At 36.9% G+C, this 25,892-nt stretch overlaps 2 protein-coding genes across 2 annotated transcripts; both read right to left on the reverse strand.

The window, feature by feature from the left end:
- Window positions 1-2,385: 2,385 nt before the first annotated feature.
- Window positions 2,386-5,768, reverse strand: LOC114544063. Its single transcript, XM_028562813.1, has 3 exons — window positions 5,761-5,768; window positions 5,605-5,675; window positions 2,386-5,247 (listed from the first exon to the last, which is right to left on the reverse strand). The coding sequence occupies exons 1-3, from the start codon at window positions 5,766-5,768 to the stop codon at window positions 4,859-4,861; spliced, it is 468 nt and encodes a 155-aa protein (XP_028418614.1). The 3' UTR covers window positions 2,386-4,858.
- Window positions 3,121-4,115, reverse strand: LOC114544062 (dystroglycan-like). The gene is made up of 3 exons (XM_028562812.1): window positions 3,767-4,115; window positions 3,463-3,604; window positions 3,121-3,421 (listed from the first exon to the last, which is right to left on the reverse strand). The coding sequence occupies exons 1-3, from the start codon at window positions 4,113-4,115 to the stop codon at window positions 3,121-3,123; spliced, it is 792 nt and encodes a 263-aa protein (XP_028418613.1).
- Window positions 5,769-25,892: the final 20,124 nt, after the last annotated feature.

The following is a 25,892-nucleotide window of genomic DNA, read 5'->3' on the forward strand; positions in this document are numbered from 1 at the left end:
CCAAATGGTGAAAAAATGAGCAAATAGGAGGCTGATAAAAAATGTTAGTCAAAATCGCATATTTTCACCTCTGAGAGTTGGGACTAAAACCATTGAAAATTAACTCCCTTTGGGTCTTAATTGAAGAATTTCGCTTCTGAATAAACTATCCGCATATGCATATTAAGTAGGAATAAATCTCACTCATCGAATAAATGCAAACATGGTACAACTTACGGTAGAACAACGAACTTTCGTCATCAAAACCTTTTTCGAAACCAGAAGTTTGCAAAGAACTCGTGAGACATTCAGGGAACGGTTCCCTGAGCGGCAACCGCCTGCACTTAAAACGATTTGGGCGAATGTGAGAAAGTTTTCCCAACACGGTACAACCTTGAATCAAAACAAGGGAAATTCAGGCAGACGTCGCACTGGACGATCAGAAGCCAACATCGAGGCAGCAAGACAGCGATTGGCTGAGCATCCGACAGGTACAAGCGCAAGACGGAATGGTGTTGGCCTACCATCCGCTACTTTTAATAGGATAACGAGGCTAGATCTAAACATGCACCCTTACCGCATGCAGATCCGACACCAACTCCTTCCTCGAGACTATGCTAGGCGAATGCAGTTTGCGCGATGGCTGTGTGATCATTACGAGAGAAACGAGGATTTCCTTCGGCCATTCGTTATTGGAGATGAAGCTGCATTTGCCATGAACGGCCAAGTAAACTCCCACAACGTTAGAGAGTATGCCGCAGCAGGACAACCGCCCGAGTTCAACTATGAGGTCAACATCAGTCGCGAAAAATTGACGGTTTGGATTGGACTTTGTGGCAGCGGCCAGATAATTGGTCCATTTTTCTTTGAAAGAAATGTCACTGGACAAATTTATCTCCAAATGATAAACAACGACGTGGTGCCACAACTCCAGCAACATTTTCGGAGGCAAATTGAAGGGGCATTCCGAAATCTCTGGTGGGTGCAAGACGGTGCGCCAGCACATCGTTTAATTGCAGTCCGCGATCGGTTAAGAGAACTGTTTGGTCATCGCGTGATTGCCCTCCACCATGACGTAGAATGGCCACCAAGATCCCCTGACCTTACTCCTTGCGATTTCTTTCTTTGGGGTTACCTAAAGAATAAAGTGTACACAAGCCCACCACATGATCTAAATGATTTGCGGAATCGCATTCAACATGAAGTTGAAGCGTTGAGAGATAATCCTGCGCTAATCAGGAGAACATTCCAAGCAATGCGGCGGCGATGTCAACTCTGTATCGATAGAGATGGTGGTCACGTTGAAGGCATTGGCGCATAATCTCTTTAAAGTGTAAATGTAAATAATTTGCAATAAACAAGTTGTAAAACCAGTGCAAGCTGTGACATGTTCGTGATTAATTGTTTTTTCTTTTGTTATGCACTGCTTTAATTAGGCTCAGAGGTGAAAATATGCGATTGTGACTAACATTTTTTATCAGCCTCGTATGTGCTCATTTTTTCTCCATTTGGCATTAAAAGCATGACATCCGATAGCTAAAAGCCTGATCTTTCCGAATGTGAAAAAATTTCGTTCATAGACTGAGTAGTTCACGTACAATAGCGCGTTGAAGTTGGATTACCTTTTTTTTGATACACCCTGTATAATAGCTCAAAAAACTTCCATATAGTGCCTAAAATAAATTTTTCACTGTTTGAAATTAGGCGAATTCGTAGTAATGAATCCCACTTTCTCTCGGCGAATATTTTCACAGACCAATCACAACACTGGAAGGCCAGATTTCAGACATTGAACTGATTTCAGATTTCGCTTCGCGCACCGCACGAATAAATTCGCCAAGTGGCAAATCACCGTGTTTCCGTGCGAAAACGCAATTTTAATTTTGATAAGCGCATGCATGCATCGTGTGAGGTATGCGCAGGTGGGGTAAATATTTTTTGAACAAAGCCTAACAGCTGCTACTTATTATTAGCTAAATTAGTTTTGTTATACAAACTATTAATTGAACCAAATTTTGAAATTCTTTCATTTAACAAAACGGATCATTCCATAGAACAAGAAATAATTATCTCCTTTAAAATAATTATCTTATTATCTAATTATCTTATCTCCTTTTTACTTTCAATATAAAAACCATATTTGAAAGTAGAACTGATAAGTGTATTTGTATTTAATCACTTGCAACAATTATAAGCATTTTTTTTCTGAAGTGGCCTAGTATTAATAAATGCGAATAGCTATACATGCATGTACAATACTTGTCCAATTTTGAAATAGGTCCATGCAAGTCATACGATTAGGAATAATTTTCCTTTTCTTGGGTACGAATAATGGATATGTAAACGTATGAAAAAAATTCTACACGTAGTGACATATAGCGCACAAACAGCGTTCACGACAAAAGATCCAAATAAAACTTGTATATATTTTTTTCTACATCCAACAGTTTTACTCCTAAAAAGAGTTAAGAACGATACACAAACTTTGTTTAATGTTCTACGAGAAGAACAGAACGTGTTAACAGTAACAGTTCTAGCAAGCGCTGAAAATACGCCCATGAGGTTCATATATGTCGAATTTGTAAATCCTTTTCTTAAATGCTATCAATATTTCTCTTTTGAAATAAAAAGACAATCTCCAGTCATAATTGTTCTCAACCGCAATATTAGTAAAACTTTACTTTCGATTCCTGACAATGAACACGATCACGTTGTGTTATAGAAGTGGTCGATCTTACAATTAATCGTACGTATATTTTTCGATCGATTATTATACTTTTCCAACTCTCTAAGACAACGTTTCAAGTAGTGGGTTGATTGATTGGTCAGTTTATTTGGTATTTCCGATAGATTTTGAAATTTTACTAATTACTGCATGTACATGAGCTGAGTAAAAAAACCAAGTAGCGGCAACTTGGCGTATTCAATAGAAATATTGTAGCGTTTACCCACACTATGATTGGAGATAACCTCTTTCCGAATCAAGGAGCAATTACACCTACGTTTTGTAAGAAAGGGACGTATATACTGTACATCTCTACTGAACGAACAAACTTTACTGTTATAGATCTTTAAAAATTTACCCTTAACGGGCTAGACAGTTCATGTTACAAATATTGAATCAGAAAATGTTTGGGAAGTTTATGGAGCCACATAAGGAGGAGGCAAACGGTAACTAGCTACCGATGGGCGAGAATTTCCTGCAGGTTCATGTCCACTGTCGAATGGCGGTTGATATGACGGCGAACTGTCACTTAACAGACGTTCACTTGGATCTTCAGTTGGGGTTGAACTCCGAGGGTAGGCAGGAGGGGGAAGAGGCGCTTTCTCGTTAGGTGTGATCAGGGGTTGATTACCATACACTTCCCTCATCGGATATTCCTCTCTAAACACAGCAGGTTTCTTCCTCTGAACGAATACAACATTTTCGTTCTTCTCGAGTCTGTTTTACGCCGACAACGTATACAAATGATAATTATCAACCCGATGATGAGGATCAAACCGGCAACAACAAATGCTGGAATGATCGTGTATTCCCACCACGTTCCATCGTCATCATCGTCAGTTCTGCCCACGACATTCGGATCGACGGTTGTAGGTTCCGGCAAAGATACTTTCACCCAAACTTCGTAACGGAACATCCTGTGGACATCGGACACGATGATTCTATACGGTTTTTGAACTCGTTAACTGGCTGGTCTCCACCAAGAATGTATCTACTTTTGTAATCAAACACACCCGTAACGTTAGTGGCAATATTTGCAAAATTCCACTCGAGTAATGCTACCTTTCTCATATTTCTCTACACGAATGTCACGATAAGAGGTGTTGAAATGGTCCCCGAAATAGTTACCAATCTCCAAGAACAGCTTAACCCTAGTTGCAGCACTTTTATCGAAATTCTTGAAATCAGCGTCTAGAACGAGACCAAATTGGTGGTTGGGCGCGACGGATGTTGGGTTGATATGAAACTCGAAAGCATCTACCGTTTTCAACCCTTCGCTGTCAAATGCAAACATCAAAAATTCATATTTGCCAATCGTAACATCAACTGGAAGAGCATAAATAGTATGAGTTTTGGCGTCGAACTCGATCCATGGAAAGTCATCCAATGACTCGTGGTCCGCAGTTTTCATTACAAGTGTAAGATTTCAGTTGAGCCATCTTCCGCATCGTGAAATGTATCGTGAGGCACTTTAAAAGCGATCGGTTCACCAACGTAGAGAGAGATCAGGTCAATATGGTTATAAAGATAAGGCGGTTTATTGGGAGTCATTACTCTTATAGTGACCACGAGTAGCTTAGATTTTAAGTTTCGCTGTCACTGACAATTAAAGCTATTCTTGTGTCATTAACACTTTTCGGAATGCCATGAAGTCTTTGAAGTGTCGTGTCAAGCGTTACCCAGTGTTTATTGGATCCCCACGCGGGTCATACATTTCCAGTTGAAGATCAGGCGTTTCACCGTCCTCTCTATCGAGAAAAGTGTTGCGAGGAATAAAAAAGGAGAAAGGCTCGTCTATCCGCGCGTCAAAGATTTATAGGATTGTTTATATAAGGTGGGGTGTTTTTAGGTGGTGTAGAAACAGTGGACATTGGTACGCTCGGGGCAACATTCACTCTTATAGTGACCACGTGTAATTCAGATTTCAAGAATCCGCTGTCAGTCACAACTAAAGAAATTTGTGTGTCACCAATATCTTTCGGGATGCCATGAAGTTTTTGAAGTTGCGGGTCAAGCGTTACCCAGCTGTCGGTAGGCAGAGGATTTCCAAGAGGGTCGAATATATCCAGTTGAAGATAGGCGTAGGGCCGTCCTCCTTATCGTAAAAAGTGTTGGGAGGAATATTGAAGGAGAAAGGCTCGTTAACCTGCGCAGTTAAACATTTATAGGTTTATCTAGATAAGGTGGGGTGTTTGTAGGTGGTGCGGTCGGAGCAACAGTCGTGGTTGGTGGGCCCGATATTTGGGTCGTAGAGGGAACAATTCTTATGGCAGTAGGAGTAACGCTAAGGAGACTGGGCGATCTTGTCATGGACGGAGTACCAATGACACGAGTGGAAATAGCTGCCGTTGGCGTTACGAAAGCAGATGTTGGCACTGGCGTTTGTGCCAGTGCTTGACGACGAACTCGAACCACTCGGCGACGCTTCACTCGACCATACGTAACATGCCATCCAATTACAGGTGAGTTCAGTTCTTTCTCGAATGCTCCAGTTTGAGATGCAGACTTGAGGTGGCTAACAGAACCGTAACTTTTTTCACTTTCTATAATAGAACGAAAACGAGAGTCACTTTTGAAAATAGAGATATGCAAAACATCATGGTCAGCCCGAAAAAGGATGATTTAGTAAATGGAAAAAGGAGAACAAGGGAACATAAGTGATTTACCGTCTTTAAAATATCTTTCACTATAAAATGTATAGCAGGAACGTAAACCGTATTGTTGTGTTTTTTGTTGGAGTGTTAACCATTAACATGCTGAATTTCATGCAGATGTAGATCGAACACTAAACAGTTCCGTAAATACATGGAGGAATGTTCTCACTTGTACTCACTCGTGACACTTTTGCCACTTGAACATGAAAATCCATCGCTGTTATTTAACCATATATACACACAAACCTGTAATACTATCGCCACATCCAATCTTCCATGACACAGCACCCCTCTTTCCTGAGGATCTCTTACTCCGCCTGGTCCCGCAGTCAATACAATGACTTCTTCCAAGTTGAATGCAGTCTTCTCCCCCTTGCCCGGCATCCAACGCGGTTCGTTTACATCAACATCGGTCCATTTGGAAACACTATTCAACAACTCAACTCGCTTTGCACCAGATAATTTTCTTGCGGTTAAATCAAATACAAGAGTGGCTACAATAACAGGTGCGTGATTGGGGCAACTCAAAGACGATCGTGATGTATTCTTATTAGGATCTGTCAAGTGTTTGTGCGTAATACCCTGAAGTGGTTTAAATCCTCTTCATATTCAACGACTTCTATGGTGAGAAAATTGATTGTGTCGATTGTTTTGTTTGTTTCGTCGTTAATGACATCAAGTCGGATAGTGTGTGAACCCTTGTCGTGATGCGACGATGGAACTCCAACAAAGAGATTTCTTGCGGCCACGAATTCCACCAGGAGGGAAGTTCTGAGCTATCGAGCGCATGGAACTAAATAACATATAGTAAGTTAAGTTAATAGACCTTCATAATTTTCCGGCAAGGAATATAAGTTTTCTTTAAGGAACATTGATGTAACATGTTGGGGCGATTGAAGGCACCTTGGGGCGATAGAGTGGAACGCGAACAAAAGCAAAATAGATTAAGAAGATAACGACGACTCATCAAAGAAAACATACTTTATACTCCCAGCATGCATGTCGAGTGTTTCTCACACAATTCTCATGTAATTTTTTTACCTTAAATGTATAACCAGGATGCGTGGACATCTCAGCAGGCAGTTTGTAAGTAAACGCCTTCCCAAAAACAGTCGCTATTTCATCTGGTTTGACCGTAAACGGCAGTGCACTAATGCAACAGGAAAACAACACAAAGAGTGTTGATGCCAGGAAAACAGTTTCTACCGCATGTCTATCTTTATTAAAAATCATTTTTCAATTGAATTATTTTAAAAGTCTTCACTAATTTCACAAAAATCACGCACCGAACGATAACCTAAAAGAAAAAAAGAAAAAACTTTAAAAAGGTATTGAACTACATGCAGAAATTAGCCTATATATCTTCTGAATTGAATATATACACGCCAAGAATAACTTGCGATGGACGCAATTTTTAATTTCTACGAACTATATATAGGTATTTCGAGAAATTAAGGCATATAAAAGAGCTTTCATTTTAACTAGATATAAAAGACCACCAATAATTGTTCACGTAAGATCAAATTTGCATTTTTTCTAGACCGTGTTGCGAATTTCACACTACACTGCAGTAGCATGCATACTTAAACTAACATTTGTGAAAACCATAAACTTTAAGCATGCATGTAAAATATATATATTATTAATATATATAATATAATATATAATATATAATATATAATAAATATATTTATATTAACACATATTTTGGATCACGGTATTACTTAAATTATCAAAAACAGAATATTTCAGAATGTTAAGAATATTTAACACTATTTCGGTTCGCTATTGAGAGTTTTACATGAATATATAAGCTGCTTTATGTTCAGAAAAACGTCATGCAAAATTTCAGCAATTGTGGCCTACACACATGCATGCATGAGCAGAAGCCACTGTAACACCGCTTTAAGCTTACGTTAAAATGAATACATAAATAGCATATATTTTTAGTTATAGCAAATATTCTTCGTTCAGAGAAGAACATGTTACTTCAATGCTTATTTTGTTACAAACGTGACCTTGAATAATAATACTAAATAACGAATACAACTATATTATAAACACTATCTTACTGAAAATGAGTTAGGGCAAAGTTTAATTTCCTCTGGGAAAAGAGGGCGGAAAAGGTGTAGGAAGAACACGGAAAAGATTTGGAGAACAATGCCTATTATATAAGTAATTCAATCTAGCTAGAACATAGAACGTGACAATCATGAGATTATATTTAGATCTTTAACAATATTACGCCCATAATAGGAAATTTGCATTAGCTATAATGAAAACAGAATATCTTTAATTAAGTTTGCATATATTATGTCGAATACAATAAGAATTTCTAAGCCGCGGTAAATACAAAAAAGCATACAAACTTCGATGGCAAAAATTTTCATGATTTCACAACAATTTGCAAAGATTCTTCACAATGTACTATTTTTACTCTTTCCAATGTTGCCAATTCAGCAACAAAACTACACATAAACACCGTCACTGTTATTTTTACTTATGCAATTATCTGACACATTAGCTCTTTTTTTAAATGAACTCCTTTAGTATTCTGGAAACTCTTTTTAGTAAGTGCATACTTCGTGCATGATTAACTATCTATTTCTATTCAGTCATCGTGGCCTGATAGAGAGGAGTACCATGGATGGCCGTTATTCCTTAGAAAAGATTCGTTATGTGGAATTGCAGGTCGTTATGGCATATTAAGTTATAAACCAACCATATTTAACTTTCTGCAACAGAAGAGGCATTTATTTTTACTATAAAGCTATTCTAATCATATATAATGACTGCATGTTAGAAAGGGCACTTGATTTTAGCTATATTCAATTCGTATTAGTATTCGATACACAAACACCTGCTTGAAGATTCAACTGAAGATGCATGATCACGCGCAATACAGTTGATAATATCGTGATGATAAAACCACTTGTAAACAGGTACTGATATCGATATATATGACCACGTTATTTTTTTAATTCTTTGTTGCTATATATTGGCTAGTGCTGAACTTGCAAAATGTCTCGCAATATGCATACAATCCGATCGAGAAGAAATTATACTTACTTATACACACAGGCATGCACACTCGCCTCTACATGCATGCGGTGATATTTAAAAGCGACTATATAGCTACAGCTTACTTATATAGCTCGGGCGTAAGTCTCGGCTGGACATATTAACTATTCATTAGTTAATGGTGCTGGGAAAAATATGGAAGTAATTATGACGACTAAAACAACAGCGCGCATGATACGATTCAAAACACGATTTACTAATAACATTTCACGTTTTGTCTGCACAGCGCGTCAACAATTCTTTAAAAGCCACCAAATTTAGCAACAATTATTACTGTACGCAAATAAAACAGAACATTTGGTCACGCACTTAAACGAAAGGCATAAGGCATAAACAAATTGCACACTGGACTGTGTTATAACCAGCTGATGTTTTTGCATCCAGCTTGTTGATAGCAGGCCGAATTCATGCTGTGAATATATACTTTTAAAGGTTTTCAAAAAATAATCTAATCTGGTTATTCAACAATCTATACTAAGAATATGAAAGATCAGATGTTAAATGTATACTTGCTTGACTATTTCACCAGAATGTCATCTGTCCGACCGAAAATGTGCTTATAACAGGAGCCCAAACACGCGGAGAAAGGTTGGAGCAACAAATTCTCATTTCGTTCAGACATCCGATATGTATGTATAACAAAGGCTTCCTGACTGATCAAGAGGTCGGTAAACATCAGACATATAATTTTTGGCTGAGTACTATTTCCGCCTTAAAGGCGTGTGGTCACACCATGAATTAAAACTTCTAATCAAATTTTAAAGCTTGCTGCATTGAACGCCAAAAATGTCTGGCATGATTAGTACGCGTTCCATGCAAGTTGACGGGTGAAGGTTAAAATTCAATATTGAGTTGGAGCAATTAATCAAGTTTTTTCAGGAAAAAAAACGAACTTCGTCGACTGTACATGCGCTATATTCAAAAAGCTAGTAGAATAATATTAAACTATAGCACTAATTTAAAAATTGGTTGCCTCATTCATTTATTGGTTAAAACGCAGTTATTTTTACCCAATAGAATTGATGAAAAAGAGGTGAATATGGGAAAACCGGCTTTAACCACGTGACCACATATTTCCTTATTTTTATTTAGGCTCGTTTGGCCAAATTCTAGGCGTCTTATCAATTGTTAATAGCTGAGAATGTTTGACTGCAAGTCCTAATAACTTCCTGATTGGACAAGAATATAACAAAAAGTGAACGTAAAACACTGAAACATGTTTTAAAATGACTTAGATCCGTTCCAATGCGTACGAATGTTAAAGAATAGATGGAATTTTGAAAATACAAGCTAGCCTACTGATATAGATGCGAAGTTTGTCTAATATGACGCACGAAAGCGGACAAAAATACTTTTCTCAAATATATACATGACTCGATATTAATAAAGCAACAATACAATACAGTACGAATTGCCTGGTATATAAAACCTGTTGATATATAAAACATTTTCAAACTAAAAAATATTCATTTAGATACAAAATATGTTACCAAATACGTGCCCTCCCTCAATTCTTTGGGGACAAACGGTGCCCTTTTTGCGATGAAAAATGCGTTTTGGGAGAAGCTAATGTAGCTAGAAATACTATTTTGTAAAACCGAATCGTACCCTCTCCGCGAAGTTTTTAAGGGACAAAAGGTGCCCTTTTTGGTTTCTGCGTATGCCCACTTACACGCGCCCAAATCATTTTGTTGAGCATGAATATAAACACACTAATGGTGTCCTTGCAGCTTTCGCAATCAAACCGTCCTATACATTACATATTTTCAGTTGCACTTTTTATAACCAAAAGTGCCCCTTGAAGCTAGTGCCCCCCAAACTCTGAAAACGACAATCAAGATCACAAATTTCCTACCACGAATGGCGCATGAACACAACGATCAGGGATGGGATCGTTTTCAAATTTAGAATATATAACCATGCCTCTATTTCATCTTAGTGAAATTAAAGACCTTTGGCCTCAGACAGAAGTATTTTCCGTTAACGAAAGGTGGCATTTAAGTACAGGATGCGTCATATCTAACAATAGAACGCACGAACAAGAATTATTTGAGACAGGTTCCAGCTTCATCTCTTACTATGATAATCTCAGTATTCCTTACAGATTGTAGCTAGTAAATATTCGATAAAAGCATATAAGGCATTTTGCGTTTTATCAGATTGTAATGTGCATTTTTTAACATATTAATCTTATGGTACCATGAGTGTCTTGCATATATAATGCAGGTATGATCGACTTGATCATGAATAAATATAGGAGCCAATATATAGGAGCCTCAATTATAGTATATATTTGCAACTGTTCTAATGCTTTATATCAACTTTAAAATTAATTTTATTAACACACTCTAAAAAGTCTAAATCTCCAAGTATTGTACAAACACCAAAAAAGGTGAAAATCCAAAAAGCATAAAGAAAAGCGACATATATACTGCCATCTTGCGGCACATCAAAACTACAATCGACATGCATCTTTTATAAGATAAATAAGCATTAAAATCTTTACGTTTGCATATATGTATTGTTTAAAATTACAACATGACGTATACATACACCTGGTAAGCAGGTTAATTGGAGTAATGACGCATTGACATCAAACACCCAAAATGCCAAATAATGTTAGGAATTCAAAAATTCATGAGTGTTTGTATACAAACATCTCATTTACTGATTTAGTACCAAACAATACTTAGAATAGAAAAGACCACCCGGATTTTGCAATATGGCCAACGTTCTTCCCTTGGGTTTGGAAGAAAAATCTAAAGGTGGCTAAATAGATAACATAACACTATAAAAGAAGGATATTCCTAATTGAAGGATTAGGTCATTAGGACACTAGCTCAGTACTCATGATGCTTTAGATTATCAATACGTTTGTGGATTTATTGCATTTTGGTATTTCCTACACGTATTCTCTCTAAACACCCACTATAGGCACTAATCTACGACTATGTAAGTGCACACTATGTAATCTATCTATCAGTATGACTATATGCAAAGACATAAATCTTGCGCCATGGCAAGCATATTTTTATCGAAAGTGTTCGACAGTTCACAATCAGTAATCAGTATACACATATCTGTAGGGAGACATATAGCCCTAGTTCACCGGCAGTGAACTATTTCTCTACCACAATTTGAGGAAGTTATCTACTTGATTTGAGGTTATCATATGTTTGGAATTTCCTTAATTCGTTTGAACCTAATATTTTCTACCCCACAGTCACTTATTCACACATAAAAATTTTCTTCAAACCTTTTCTTCGCTTTAGCTGTGAAACGGCAACACGATGGAATGGAACGCAATGGATAAAAATGAACCTTGTTTTAAATTCAGATCATAATCCTACCCTGGCCTTTGATTTTATTTCTAAAATGTGCATGACTGGGTGTTTTCAAAAATTTGAAAAGTGAAATAAATCCGAATGCCGAAATGGGAATGACTTCAGTTGGAAGACAATATTAAGAGTGAGTTGTACTCAATTGCCAGCGGTGGAAAGATCGATTTCAAGAAGCAATTTGAAGCTATATCGTATTTGGCCTTTTTGTTCCAACGATACAAAAAGGAGTCGTCACAAACGTGTCAGACTGAACTTTAATATTGGCATAAATGTGGGACCATATGGCATACGCAGTATTAAAGACTTATTTTCGGCACAATGACGCATATGCTCTATTGCAAAAAAATAAGTAGAACGTAATTAAAAGTGGTGTGTCTAACAGATCATACAAGTTGTACAGTACTTATAGCTTTAGACTTTGGTCAGTCAGTGTTTATAACAAAGCTACAATTCAAAATTCTAAAGTCAAGATTTTGCAATTCTTGCTGACGTTTGCATTTATTAATTTATTATTTAAACAAAACCACCAATTATTTGACACACCTAGAATCTAGAGTGCAACAAGCAATTTTAGGCCAACATATCTAGTAAGGATATATGAAATGCAGGGATACAAGGGATACCATTCTTGGAGTTCCTGGTACTCAAAATGTAATCACACAGCCAATAATAAAATATATAGTTTCTTTTGTTTCAAAATTATTCTGACAATAAAGTTGCTTGGCACTTTGAATGTTCTTTGCCAACTTGGTAACTTCAAAATATTAATTGAATTGTGGTTGGGCTAAAAACATGAGACCTTCGCATTCTGTAGCTTTAGTGTATTCTATGGTTAAGCAGTGAATTTCATATGCTACGATATGGTGCATTTGTAAACCAAATTACTCAGAATAAAACCTATTCTTGCCTATTGATTAGCCAATTGGCATTTTTAATTGAAAATCCTTTCTCTCATAAATGATTGTGATGTTATGAATAGGTAGTCTGACAAATGTTGAGACCAATGATTATGTTTCACTTTTCACCACAGCAAAACAATTTTGAAATGCAAAACATTACATGCTCAACTTAAAGGTTACTTGTTTAGTATTTTGTAATTTCTGTTCATGTAAATATTTTATACATTAATAGCTGACCAATTGCCAGAAGATTACTGTGTATTGTCAGTGGGAGTAGGAAACAGCTAGTTAATGGGTTAACAATGGCCTAAAAAATTAATAAGTCAGCTAATATGTCAACAGGCTGCAGTCAGGCAATCTTATTGATTGCTTTTGACAGCATAATATTGCTACCTGTGTAAGCAATGCCTAGGTGAAGTATGTTTTGGTGTGATAAACCATATGTAAGGTTGATTACACAATTGAATAACACACCAAAAATAATATTATCACTGGCAATAGGGTACAAATATTAATATTCAATGTTAGAAAAAAAATGAAACCAGTAGATACTACCAGTTTCAAGTTATCACATATCGAAAGTATTATTATATGGCTTGACTAGTCCCTCTTGAAACTTTAAAATCAGAGTGACAATTGGTTTTATTATCCATGTATGTCTAATTAAAAATTAAAACACCAAAGTCAGTATTTAAAGAATCAAAAAATGGCTTTAAATAATTCATTGGCAAATTGTAGAAAACCTGTACTTTGATTTTACGATGAATTATATTATATAAATAAAGAATGATGGACAGCAGCATGCCAATTTGCCACTGTAGCTGTAATAAGGGACAAACAAGCTTTATATAGCCAAAGAATGAATGCATGAATGAATAGCTTGGCATATACTGTTAAATTTGAATTAACAAACTTACAGGAATTGAACTACAAAACTTTTATCCTTCTGTTTCGCAGGGATAAACGACGTTAAAGCAGCATGAAGTAATTTGCGAAAATTCTTTTTCTAATGTACTAGCCAACCAAGGAAACCAAGGAATGAAACTGAATGCCAGATGGCGAATAAATCGGCTGGGCAAATATAGCAGTATATGGCAAAACAACGAAGTTTACGATGTGTATTGTCTTTTCAGTATTGCTCGTGTGGAATATTCAATGGTGTACATGAAATCGGAATCAAATGCGAAATCGCTCTTCCTTGTATAACAAAGGCAACACTGGTTATCCCAAAAGCTGCTTTAAACAAGATAAAGTCACGCATTTACTTCCAGCCTTGTTTACACTCAGACTTGCTACTTTTATGGGTGACCAATTAGAATTAAAGAAGAGCAAAGTTTTCATAAATTTAAAATATTGGCTTTTGGTTAATTCTTATTCTTAAATCGTGTTGTTTAAGATCGCCTTTTCCTGCAAAATTGAATAGAAGTGGAGCGAGAATACTGCATACGATATTGGTCGTTTACCAACACATGTATATCCTGTTCACAGCATTGTACATGTCAAAGCAATACATGCCTTGTCGGCATCAGCCTTCTTGAAATACTCTAGACTCTAGAGTTATTTTCATATCAACAATGCTAAAATACACATCGGATTTTCGGTCAATGACTGGTCACAACACAAAATCTATGTCGCAAATATTCAATAGCTGTTGAATGAAGAGCATATATACAAAGATAACAATAAGAATCGTTGACTAATAGGAATGCCCAAGCAAAGTCCTCAACGACAATGTAAATGATATTGCTCATTTCGGAAATAGAGGAATTAACTTACTTCTGCCACATACGTTAAACATTTTCGGCTGAGATTAGGAACCGGCGGAGCATAAATCCCAGCATATTTTTGATGATTGATTTAATAGATCACACCAATGAATATGAGAGATTTAAAAACGACGAATTTTAGCGTCGGAGATTCAGACGAAATTTGAACTGGCAAAACCACGTTGCCTAATGGTGGGTTTCAATCACTAAAATTTCTCAGGGTATTCGACTGGGATTCGACAAATTAGTCAGATTGTTCGCGACTCTATTTATACATTAGAAATACGATTGTCGCAGCAAATTGCAATCTAACATAATTGACACGCTATACAGAAGAACATTATTCCCTATACGGGCATTACATTCATAATATACTGCTACCAGTACATGCTCAAAAGAATGCTTTGAATTCATTTTTGCTAAGTTCATTGATCCCGTAACAAAACAGACATCATGCAGTACAAACGAGCGATCATCAATTACCAAAGCTTTGCTTTAGGAATCAAACGCGTTCTTTCAATCTAATTCTTAACACAACAAACATGTATGATACCAGTCTACTTACCAGCTCGTAAACCAACGTTTTCGCCTCCGAAATGGCTAATGTTTTCAACAGAAGTACCCAAGCCTAACCGCGATAAAATGTTCTTTTGACTAAGGTTATGTGTTATCAGACATTCTTGAACTGTTTTGGTCGACTAGCCAATCAACGCGGGCCATAAGAGATTATATCCGGGAATGCAGCCAATCATAGCTGTTCGTGACAATAAGCGCATCTGTGCCGAACGGGCATTAACGCCTATATACAAAAATACAGATAAACCCTTGACAGGGAGCCAAAGAGATACCGTCTTCGGTCTTTCTCAATTTTCGGGTCATAAATCTGCGTTTTTCCGGTAAGATTTCATGGAGTCACAATAAGTTGTTGTACTGCATAGCCCGAAGCAAGTCTTTATGATTGAATAAATCAATTTCCCATTTTTAAATTGTTTATCTGTGTTCATATCGAGGTTCATGTGCTCACAGGAGAGGTGTTGCGGAACATATATGACACAGTTCAAAAGCTGTCGTGAATAACACAAGACATACACACAGTGTCAGCAATACAAGTTACATGTATATTTTACGTATCATAAATAATATATCTTTACCTTTTGTGAGAGTGCAGTATATTATTGCTTTATGTCATCCGCTCATTAAGTCGTTTTAAAGGAATAATCATATCAAATGTAAATATGATGTATAAATTAATAGTACACCACAACAATGACACCGACGTTTTTGTGGGGCTTATTATTGGAGTATTCACTTCTGTGAAAGCCTGCAGGAGTGCAGCGCGCGGATTACAAAAATATGTCTAAAAAAGCATACGGTAGGCTGAGGGTAAGGGAGAACGAGTAGACAGAAACGTACTATTTAGGCCAAGCTGGACATCAGTAAGAAAAATTCACCATAGGCGCTCCGAAAGGAGTTGACATATAATCATGTGGTGCTTTTCTCACTGACTGTGTCCATTATTTGACACGACGCCTAATCCCAACCCCGGGAGATAACGGGGAACAACTTTTGCTATAACGTTTCGTGCTGACACTGAAAATAAGCTGAGAAAGCCTCTTTCCGTCGACGAAAGTAATCATATAAATCAAATCTGTTTTCATATAATACATCACATTAGGGCTTCGTCAAAAGTGTTTTAAAACCATTTGACTGTAGCCAGCGGGTTGAAACTATAAATTAATGGCGCGCCAAATTGGCATTTTGCCGTTTTTAAGTGATCAGCACTTCTCCCTATATAGATATAATCTGAAACTCTTTACGCATGCACATTTGAAGTCTCTCCATCTTAACATAATCATAAAACGAAGTATCCTAATCCATATTTGTCTTTTCGTTTACAAATACTCCCAAATATTTGGCCGCAAATGCGAAATGAATTTTGCGTCTGACAGTCGCTACGTGATCGCGGTGGGATGGCGCTATTCATGTAAGCATGATGTCGTGCATATCAAATGTTCAAAGACGCGTTTTTTTCGGCCGACACGCCCTTAACCCTGTTCGCTTGAGTCAAACTAAGCCTGTTAACGACTTACGACTAACCTAAGTTAAATTTCATCTGCACTCTAGGATAAACAATGTTTATAGTATCCTCGAACAACCTCAGGTTTGACTGGAATTTCAGTTGTAATCTTACAACTGATCCACACATGCAATATCTGTGCGCACGTGTTTACTGGATTTACTGTCTTTCATGAAAAAACATAATTATGACATGAGTCTTCAGAGGCTTCAGAGGATGAACCACGGTTTAACCTGGAAGACTGGATTAACTTTGAGATTAGCCTGTTGTGTAGTATTATTTTGTACCAATTATCAGCAAATTATCCTAAAATATGATAATCCTTCAATGGAGGCACACCATATGTATTCTTTAAATATGTGTTCCGTCAAGATATCTTTAAGTGCGGGAAAATCGGAAAAATAAGAAGTTATTTGGCAACACTTTGTTCAAAATAGCTGTAGCTATGGTTGCGACGAATGTTAGAGAAAGTGCATGCGCATTCGGTCAATTAGCACGTCATATACCGACGGGATCGAGTAGTGCTTTTACTTGGGTCATGCCGCAGTGCTCGGAAGCTTTCGTCCAATTGGATAATGCTTTTAGCCAATGCATGCATGAAAATCATTCTTGCGAGGATCTGCGACCCTACCTTTTACTTTTTTCATGCCTGTACCCAACTTATCATGCGCCTGAATTTTTTTGCCCCAGCTCTTCTAACTAATGTCATAAAGAGCGAAAAATTTTAAATCTAATTTACTGTTGGGGTAAAACAAACGTGTTTGCGCATAAAAATAGCTGGATTACTTTAGATTTCCCAGTGCCGAAATCATATGAAATGAGGAAAATGACAATTCACATTTGTCGAGAATTTGGCTTCTGATTGGTTGATTTTTATACTCACATCAGCCTGACGTTTTGTAATTATACTCTTAACCCGATATTATTTTGACAAAAGTGCTCTTTCTTGTGCATAGATATATTAAGAGGTAATGGCTTTTTAACGAGTACAAAGGTATAGTGTTATAGCTACCGGATTTACCTCTTATCAGATATAACAACTGCCTAAATTAGATCAGTAATAAAACTTCTCATCTCTCACTTTGACCTAAAAGACTTTTGTCAGGATATATCAAAGCATGTGTTTCCATAATTACCGCGGTAATTATGTGCATATAGACGTATACGTGTCTAACATGATCACTATATATAGCAACTTGGGAAGAATTATTTTATTGCTTATTTTTATCCCTTTCTGGTTGAATCAATTGTTGCAAACTGTTTTCTGAAAAACTCTATTGAGTTTCTGCAAAACTTTACTATTGAAACTTTGTCTATTGAACTGTATTTGCATAAGTTGTGCGTAATGATATTCGTAGTGGAACCAGTGTAAAACACTAGAGCGTATCGTATCTTACAAGGTGTATGCATATAACATGATCTAATGAATGCATGCCTGCCATTTTTACGTAATACAGTTGTCAATCCTAATAACTTTCTCTCAATATGCAGGACTCTTTTTCATGCAGAAGGAATGAAGGATGAAGCTACTCATTTGTATTTTTGGTTTTAGGCCGCCGATGCTGTTGACCGCCTCACAGCCTTAAAAAGATATGCCAACATTCAATTTAAACAGCCAGGGTTGGAAGAGGTTGCAAAATTCTCATTTTTAACAAAAAATATGTTCCCACACACCTTCATTTCAATGTTGTGTTCCACGTGGCTGGTTACTCTGGTAATCATAAGTTTGTTTGGATTTCGAAACGAACGTTGATTGCTTGGAGAGGGATGCGATGCGGGATGTGCATGTGATAATCTGCATATTTAAGTATAGTTTGAAGCATGCAGGTGTTCTATCTACTTTTGAAAATGATTGAGGTCTACATACATACATATGGCAATGAACACAGAGGGATAACAAAGGTTCGGACGTCAGTAGATATACTTCTCAGATAATTTCAATAACGTACGCTTTAAAAGATTGTTTATATTACCTATGTAAATATACATGCGAAATTACGTTTTCAGTTAAGTTTAACTATATGTTTCAGCGCATATTTGCATGACGTTCTTAATAGCAAAAAGATCGGTGTGTTAGTGGGAAAAGCATGATAATGAAATGATGGTATAGGCGTGAATGCCCCAAATAATAGACCTTAGACTTAGTGGGAAAATATAGTATGGAAGCAGTAACATGCATTTAAGAAAGATGATGAAATTACTGAATGAAGCCAACTATATCGCCCAGTATCTGTACTGCCTTTACGAGATATACGAAAGAGTAATGAGAGTTATGCCTTGTCTATAAGAGTGAATTGTATGGAACGCCATAGTCGACAAAAATCACTTCAAGTTCATTTAAATAAAACTTATTTCGCGCGTATTGTTCGCCATCGTTCTCGTATATGACTAAAATGCACGTATCTAAAACATCACACATCGTGTGTAAGTTTATTCCGCCTTATATTAAACGCCATTATGGACAAAATACTTCCAGTTCATTTAAGTAAAACGTCGCGAGTATACTTCGTCAACGTTCTCGTGCGACTAAAATGCACGCGTTAGAAACATCACACATATATTCATGGCACCATGTTCATAAATACGTCGCATATATAAAACTTCTATAAATCCTTACCTATACGACTTCCTGCGCGTAAGACCAAAAAACCGCCAGTTAGACTTTGTAAGACAAAATTTTTGGTCCGTCGGACTTCCTACACGGAAGAGAAAATTTGCTGGTAAATTTTGTAAATTCAGTTATCACCCGCACGACTTCCTGCATGGAATGTCAAAACAGCAGTAGTTTCTCCTCTAACGACCTGTAAGACACTTGGCCTTAGTGGATTTTGCTAAGAAAAACAATGTGAAGTCAGCACCACATTAAGCATACGATCATAATTAACAGTGTGGCGTGGCTTGCTACGGTGCAATTTCGTTCTAAACAAATTTTTGGCGTCCTAGAAACCCCAAGTGATTTTTTTTGGGAATGAAATAACCACGCGTGAACAAATTTCGTTGCCGATAGTAGCAAAACGAGATGCTAGTGATGTATATTGACTACATTTGTATAACACAAAACGTGTAACAATATCGTTTTCCCATAACATATAAGAAATAATACTTATAATAGTGCTTTTCAACTTAGAATGAAATGCGAGTATTTAGGTTCTAACTTTTGGATGGCGCAGTGGGAACGCGGAAGGTGTGTGGCAGACTAAAAAAATTTGAAGTTTAGAGTCCTGCAAGTGCGATTTTGGGGAACTCTCTATACGTTAAGTGCCGAAAAGAAATTATCCATAGTCACGAGGGCGTGATTTATTCGGAGTAAAGTGTTGAATCCGAACCCGAATTGTGTTCATGTAAACGTAAACATGGCAGGCAGTAATCCGTGTAGGAAGTCCGACGGACCAAAAATTTAGTCTTACAAAGTCTTACTGGCGGTTTTTGGTCTTACGCGAAACGCGCAGAAAGTTGTATGTGAGGAATTGTGCCATGAAGTCTTAAACGCCGGAAGTAGAAGTCTCATACACGATGTGTGTGATCACTGTGATCACTTTTAACGCGCGTGAATTTTAGTCGCTCGAGAACGTTGATGAAGTATACTCGCGAGAGATGTTTTACTTTAATGAACTCGAAGTATTTTTTCTATTACGGCGTTTCATAGAATTGAAGGGGATTTTATTTCCGAATTACGTATGCATGCATTCAAACAAGCCGAAATTTGAACAGTGCATTCACGGTTAATTTCCGTTAGAATCTGGTTATTATCAGACATGGAAAGAGCCTGGAAAACTGGCAAAGGTGGACCGGTGGAAGAGACTCCGGATTAGTCCTGACATACATTTTAAATGGTATACCGACTTTGGACCTGAAATAAAAATTAAAATTGAATTTAATCTATGCTAAGTGCTGTGACGCAAGTCAACACGTACGCCAAACGCACATGTACACAAATGTATAAGTGCTCTTAAGTCACCAAGCAACTGAAAAAGTAATAGGAAAATTTACGGTTATCGTTCGCCATGTGCTGAATGGTATTTGGCGCTGATGTTAATGCACTATATTTGAAGACTGATTTGATTATAAAATTTTGAATTTCGGCTATAATATTCCGGCAATAACCCAATGCTAAAATGTAATTCGCAATTAATGAATTTCTATGAATTTGACATGAGCTGTTAAGTTGACTGGTAGGCGTGTTGTAGTTTATCGTTGTATAATAAATAGAGCTGGTTTAAAAAACGTCAACTAAGCAAACTTAATTGTACCGCTTTATTGACTTGCAACACGCGCAATGAGTTACTTTTGTAATGTTTTGAAGGTTGGACATGTTCAGCTGAATCGATATTTGAATTTAATGAAGTCTTGAAACAAAACCAGGGATGAAGAACTAAAAACAAGACTTGAATTTACGACAGGTAGGCTATATACTAACGCACTAAAGCATATGATTAATTACGTCCTAAAACTGAAATGGCCCGCATGCATGCAAAACGGCCGGTTCATAAACTGGTCGAATTTGTACAGTATATAAAGTAAGCTAATGGTGAAAATGCAAACACATTTAAAGTATAAGGAAAAAAATGTACTTACGGGAATGCGACAGTGTTTCTCATGTAAGATTCAGAATTATTTCATGTATTTTAAATGTGATTTATGTTACGAGAGATATTGTCTTCTTTTATCTCTTTAGTTTTACCTGCATGCATGCTTATATTCTTTAACCATATAAGCACTAATGTTTCTCACTGATACGAATGGTGCTTTCCTATACCTTTGGAAATATCACAACGTTTCCGCGACTACGAGTTTCCTAGTTTGCTCTAGGCTAAGGCTCAAAAGCTGTAAGATTTATGTTATAAATTAATGAGTCGGGCGACAATTTACGACACTAAATTTAATTGTTGATGGCATAGACAATACCGGATAAGCATGCATGCATGCACGAGCTATTTTTTTCAATTCCTCATACAGGGTGTCAAATCTCACGCCGTTAGTTAATCAATTGTGTTATTGTGAGTGAGGCAATGTCTATGATTAGGGTATGTCTTTAACCGGCTGACCCGAAAAGTTCTTAATAAATTATTGTATTTGCTATAGGTATATGGGACTTGCATGAATAACGTTTTGTATAATTAAGCCCACTTATAATTTTTGAGTAAAATACAATTGTGTCGCATCAAAATTCGCGCTCTCTTTATGTAATAAAATTTCTTTCAGTATATAAAATATAATAGCTTCAATCGCTTAGAAGTTATTATCAGTCAAGTCTTTTTAAGGACATCCAATATAATAATATATCGTTTTTACAAAAATCATCTATTTTCCACCCGTTAGGTGTGGGTCTGGTCTGCATGGGTAACTAAAGTGATTGAAGATTCCTACATTATTTTTTCACTCGGAGCAACTTCACCAACTTGGCTTGCAATATGGCATAAAAAGATTTTCATATTTTTTAAAACAAAAAAAAATTTTTTGGTGACCGTAATTTTTCGCGCATTAACTGGAAAGTTCATGGCTAAAGTTCAAAGTTTTTAACTCAAAACAGCATGGAAGTAGTATGTGCATGAGGTATTGGAAAGTCTTTTATAGTCGTATTTGTGTTTCCATGTTCATTAAAGTCGAGATAATATACTCCGTAGCGTAGCCAGCCTGACGATTTATTTGCTATGCAAATTTTATGTTAAATTCATTGTTTCACAGTCAATGAACATCGAAATATTAGCATAGTATGACTAAATTGTCGGGGTGGCAACGCCACTGAATATACTACAGCTGAAACGCCCATGACATTGATGACAATCTCTATAGTACTCTTGTAAACATATCAGTGTTAAAAGCAAATAACATCATTAGTTAAATTCCGAGTTACGAAATGAATATTACAACTTTGTTCGATTGCAAATTAGAACTGCCCACTTCTTATGCCAAGTGTCAAACCATTTGCAAACAAAAATGTAATTTTCGGTGTTTGAAATTCAAAATTGCCCCGTTAACATTTGAACTGAACATCATGGAGTTCATTCTTTTAACTTATCGACTTCAAAGCGCGATCGAACTTTGGATTGACGTGCCTTAATGCCAAGTGTATCAATGATTTTGAAGGTTGTTTGATCCAGCGCTAGTCTACATGAGATAAAACAGGTATTCGGCTTACTCTATAGTCGTTAAAAATTATGACTGATAACGATCAGCGCAAATTAGACTCTGGTTCGCAAAAACGAAGTCATTGATGGTTATCTGAATGTCTCGCAAAGAAACACCTTGGTACTAGGAATATCTTTTATATCACAAATTTCTTACTAATAGTATAAGCAGTTGGGCTATATTATTTCTCATCGTACTATTAGTCTGTATCTCAGGTGTGGGCTGCAAAAAACGCGAAGATATGGAGCAATATATTTATATGTACCAGAGTAAATATAGCACATTGCATCTTCGTACCCATGCACTTCTTTCCGCGTACTTTTAGCGGTTCAGCTACAGACCACAACAAAAAACAACTGTAAATTACTTTCAACTAATATTTTTTATGCGATAATTAATCCCTGCATGGATGTAAACTTCCATCCTCAGTCATATTTAGACTCAACCCCGCGCCTAAAAGAAAACATTAATTAATTTTTGAGGTTTTTTATCACCTAGGGTCAAGGTTTGCACCATATCTTCCACAGGCACCACAGCACACAACTTAGAAAGCATGGATTCGATACCTGAGAAATCAAGATTATTCAGAGAGCAGCTAATATTAACAGAAAAAATCATATTAATTATCGTTGCCATATGCGCAATTCTGGGAAATACTTTCGTTTTGGTCGCCACTTGGAGAGAAAGAAGTCTTCATCAACCAAATAAGTATTTTATCGCTTGCCTGGCTGTTGCTGATCTTGTTGTGGGAATTTTTGTAGCACCAATGACAGCGAATGAACTTAATTTCGTTCACGAATCGCAAGATGCAAAGCCTACTCACACATGTCGCTTTATGGTTTGGTTAGACACGTTTGCGTTAACAGCATCGTTCTATATACTAACCGTCATAAGTTTTGACCGATACCTTAAAATCAGCAAGCCTCTTCATTACAGATCACGAATGACAACTTTCAAATTACTTAAAATTATTTCCTGCATTGTCTTAATTTCAAGTGTCTCAGAGGCCGCGGAAGCATGTCAAAAGTGGGGGGGCACTGACGAAAAGGGGCAATATGTATACTCGATCGCGTGTCACGCACATAGACAACCATCAGACTATATATATATATATATATATATATATATATATATATATATATATATATATATATATAATATATATATTTTATATATATATATATATATATATATATTATATATATATATATATATATTATATATATATACATTTTTTTACCTTAGGTATAGCCCGCCAAAACTACTGAAACGGTACCCTCCGTTTTAAGATTTTATCAACTAAAAATACAAGTTTATAAAACATAATTATTTTATTAATTGTTCAGAGCAAATAATTGCACTGTATAGCCTATGACTAAAGCGACACTTTACTCTGTTTTTCAACGCCTGTCTAAAGCTGCCCTGATAACTAATTGTTTTAGGCTTAGCTAAAGGTAACCGCAAGAGATCACGTCTAGTGTTGTAAGTGCGGATTTGAAATAAACCGGCGGTGGCGGTGATAATTCGAAAAATTTTTTAGAAACAAGAATGAACTTGAGATAATCTCGTCGTGCTCGAATATTAAGCCAGTTAAACAGAAGGCACTTGGGCACTTTATTTCTTAAAATTAAAAAGGGCACATTCATCACAGAAAAAATGGGAAAATCATTTCAGAAAAAGGGCACTTTACTTCTAAAAAAGGGCACATTTTCCCCTTGCACGAAAAGTGGGGGGCATCTGCCCCCAATGCCCCCCCGGTTCCGCGGCCTCTGAAGTGTCTACGCCAGTTACAATGCCAGCTCTCATTCAGGGAGCTGGGGAATCCTAGACACTGGAACCGGATTTTGCTCTGATGCTGCCAAAATTGACAAAGTCGGAAAGGGATTTTTCACCTTCTTCATAATAATGGCGTTTTTTCTCCCCACAATATTCACTCTTGCCATGTACGTTCGCATTTTCTTTATTGCTCGCAAACGTCAAAAAATGTTTCGGAGTGGCCAACTACGCCAAAATTCAAATAACAAAAACCGCGAGAATGCTTTTCTTCAAAATATGAAAGTCATTCGTATGCTATGGGCTGTTATGGGAGTGTTCATATTGTGTTGGAGTCCCGGATTTATTTGGATGCTGGTCTCACTATATTACCCACATTTAATTGATTATGACAATAATTTGCAAAAGGAAAATATCGACATATTTCATGTTATCTCAAACACGCTTCCAATATTTAACAGCCTATGTAATCCAGTCATCTACGCTTGGCTGGATCAAACGTACAGAAAAGCTTTTAAACACCTGTTCAAAAAAATTATGTGTCGGCCCGATGCGAGAAGGCACCCACCGATAGTTCCAATTGAGTTACGTTCATGAAGAATTAGAAAACGAATGTTTTTATGCCTTTAATTCCACCAACAAGCATGCATGCGTTGTTTTTAGCTATCCATAAAAATAGGGACATAAGCGTGCAGGAAGATACCTAATAAGTCCACTTATCAATAATCCGATCGGGCAATTGATTTATAAGACCTATTGCTAAAATTGATGGAAACAACGTGGAATGTCTGGATGTTATAAGAGTAGTCCGTATACTCATGGGAAGGCATGAATGGGTCAAGCGAAGGGCCAAATCTACTATACTATATATGCTTGTAGGATAGGTTGCATTGTAGAATTATCATCAAACGAACTGATACACAATAGCCTTGGAGTTAGTTGCCTTTTTGAACTTTACTATAATATTCCTGTGGATAAGCCATAGGCAAAACACACTCATAAAAATCGTGAATGGCTGAACCTACATCTTATGCATTAATCTATTATGTACTAAAAGTTCAGTTAATGAAGTGAGCGGCAAAAAAGAACAAACTGTCAAGAACATCTGAAGGTTTTCTCTTACAAAAATGAGCCCCACCCCGTTTGGCAGATTCACGAAAACAAAGTTTTGCAGTCTAGCTCAGGGCAAAGTAAATCGAGTTTCAGTTCCCTTATTCAAGCCGCTGCGAGCGAGCCTGGAGCAAGCTAAGCAGCATCCATAATTGCTGCAGAGCAAGCCTTAAGCAAGCGAGCGTAGCAGCATCCTAATTTGTGCAGTGGGCAGTGGAAAACACATTTTAGGGCCGTGAGGCATTGTGGTTGAAAAATTCGTCACAAACCTTGATACAAATCCAGTCGTATTCTTGTCATATGCATATGAAGTTTTATTTGCTTATAATACCCGCAGCAATCCCTACCTGCAGGTTAC

This window comes from Dendronephthya gigantea, unplaced genomic scaffold (genome assembly GCF_004324835.1).
Source record: "Dendronephthya gigantea isolate DGI-Jeju-01 unplaced genomic scaffold, DenGig_1.0 000633F, whole genome shotgun sequence".
In the NCBI taxonomy this organism is placed as follows: domain Eukaryota; kingdom Metazoa; phylum Cnidaria; class Anthozoa; order Malacalcyonacea; family Nephtheidae; genus Dendronephthya; species Dendronephthya gigantea.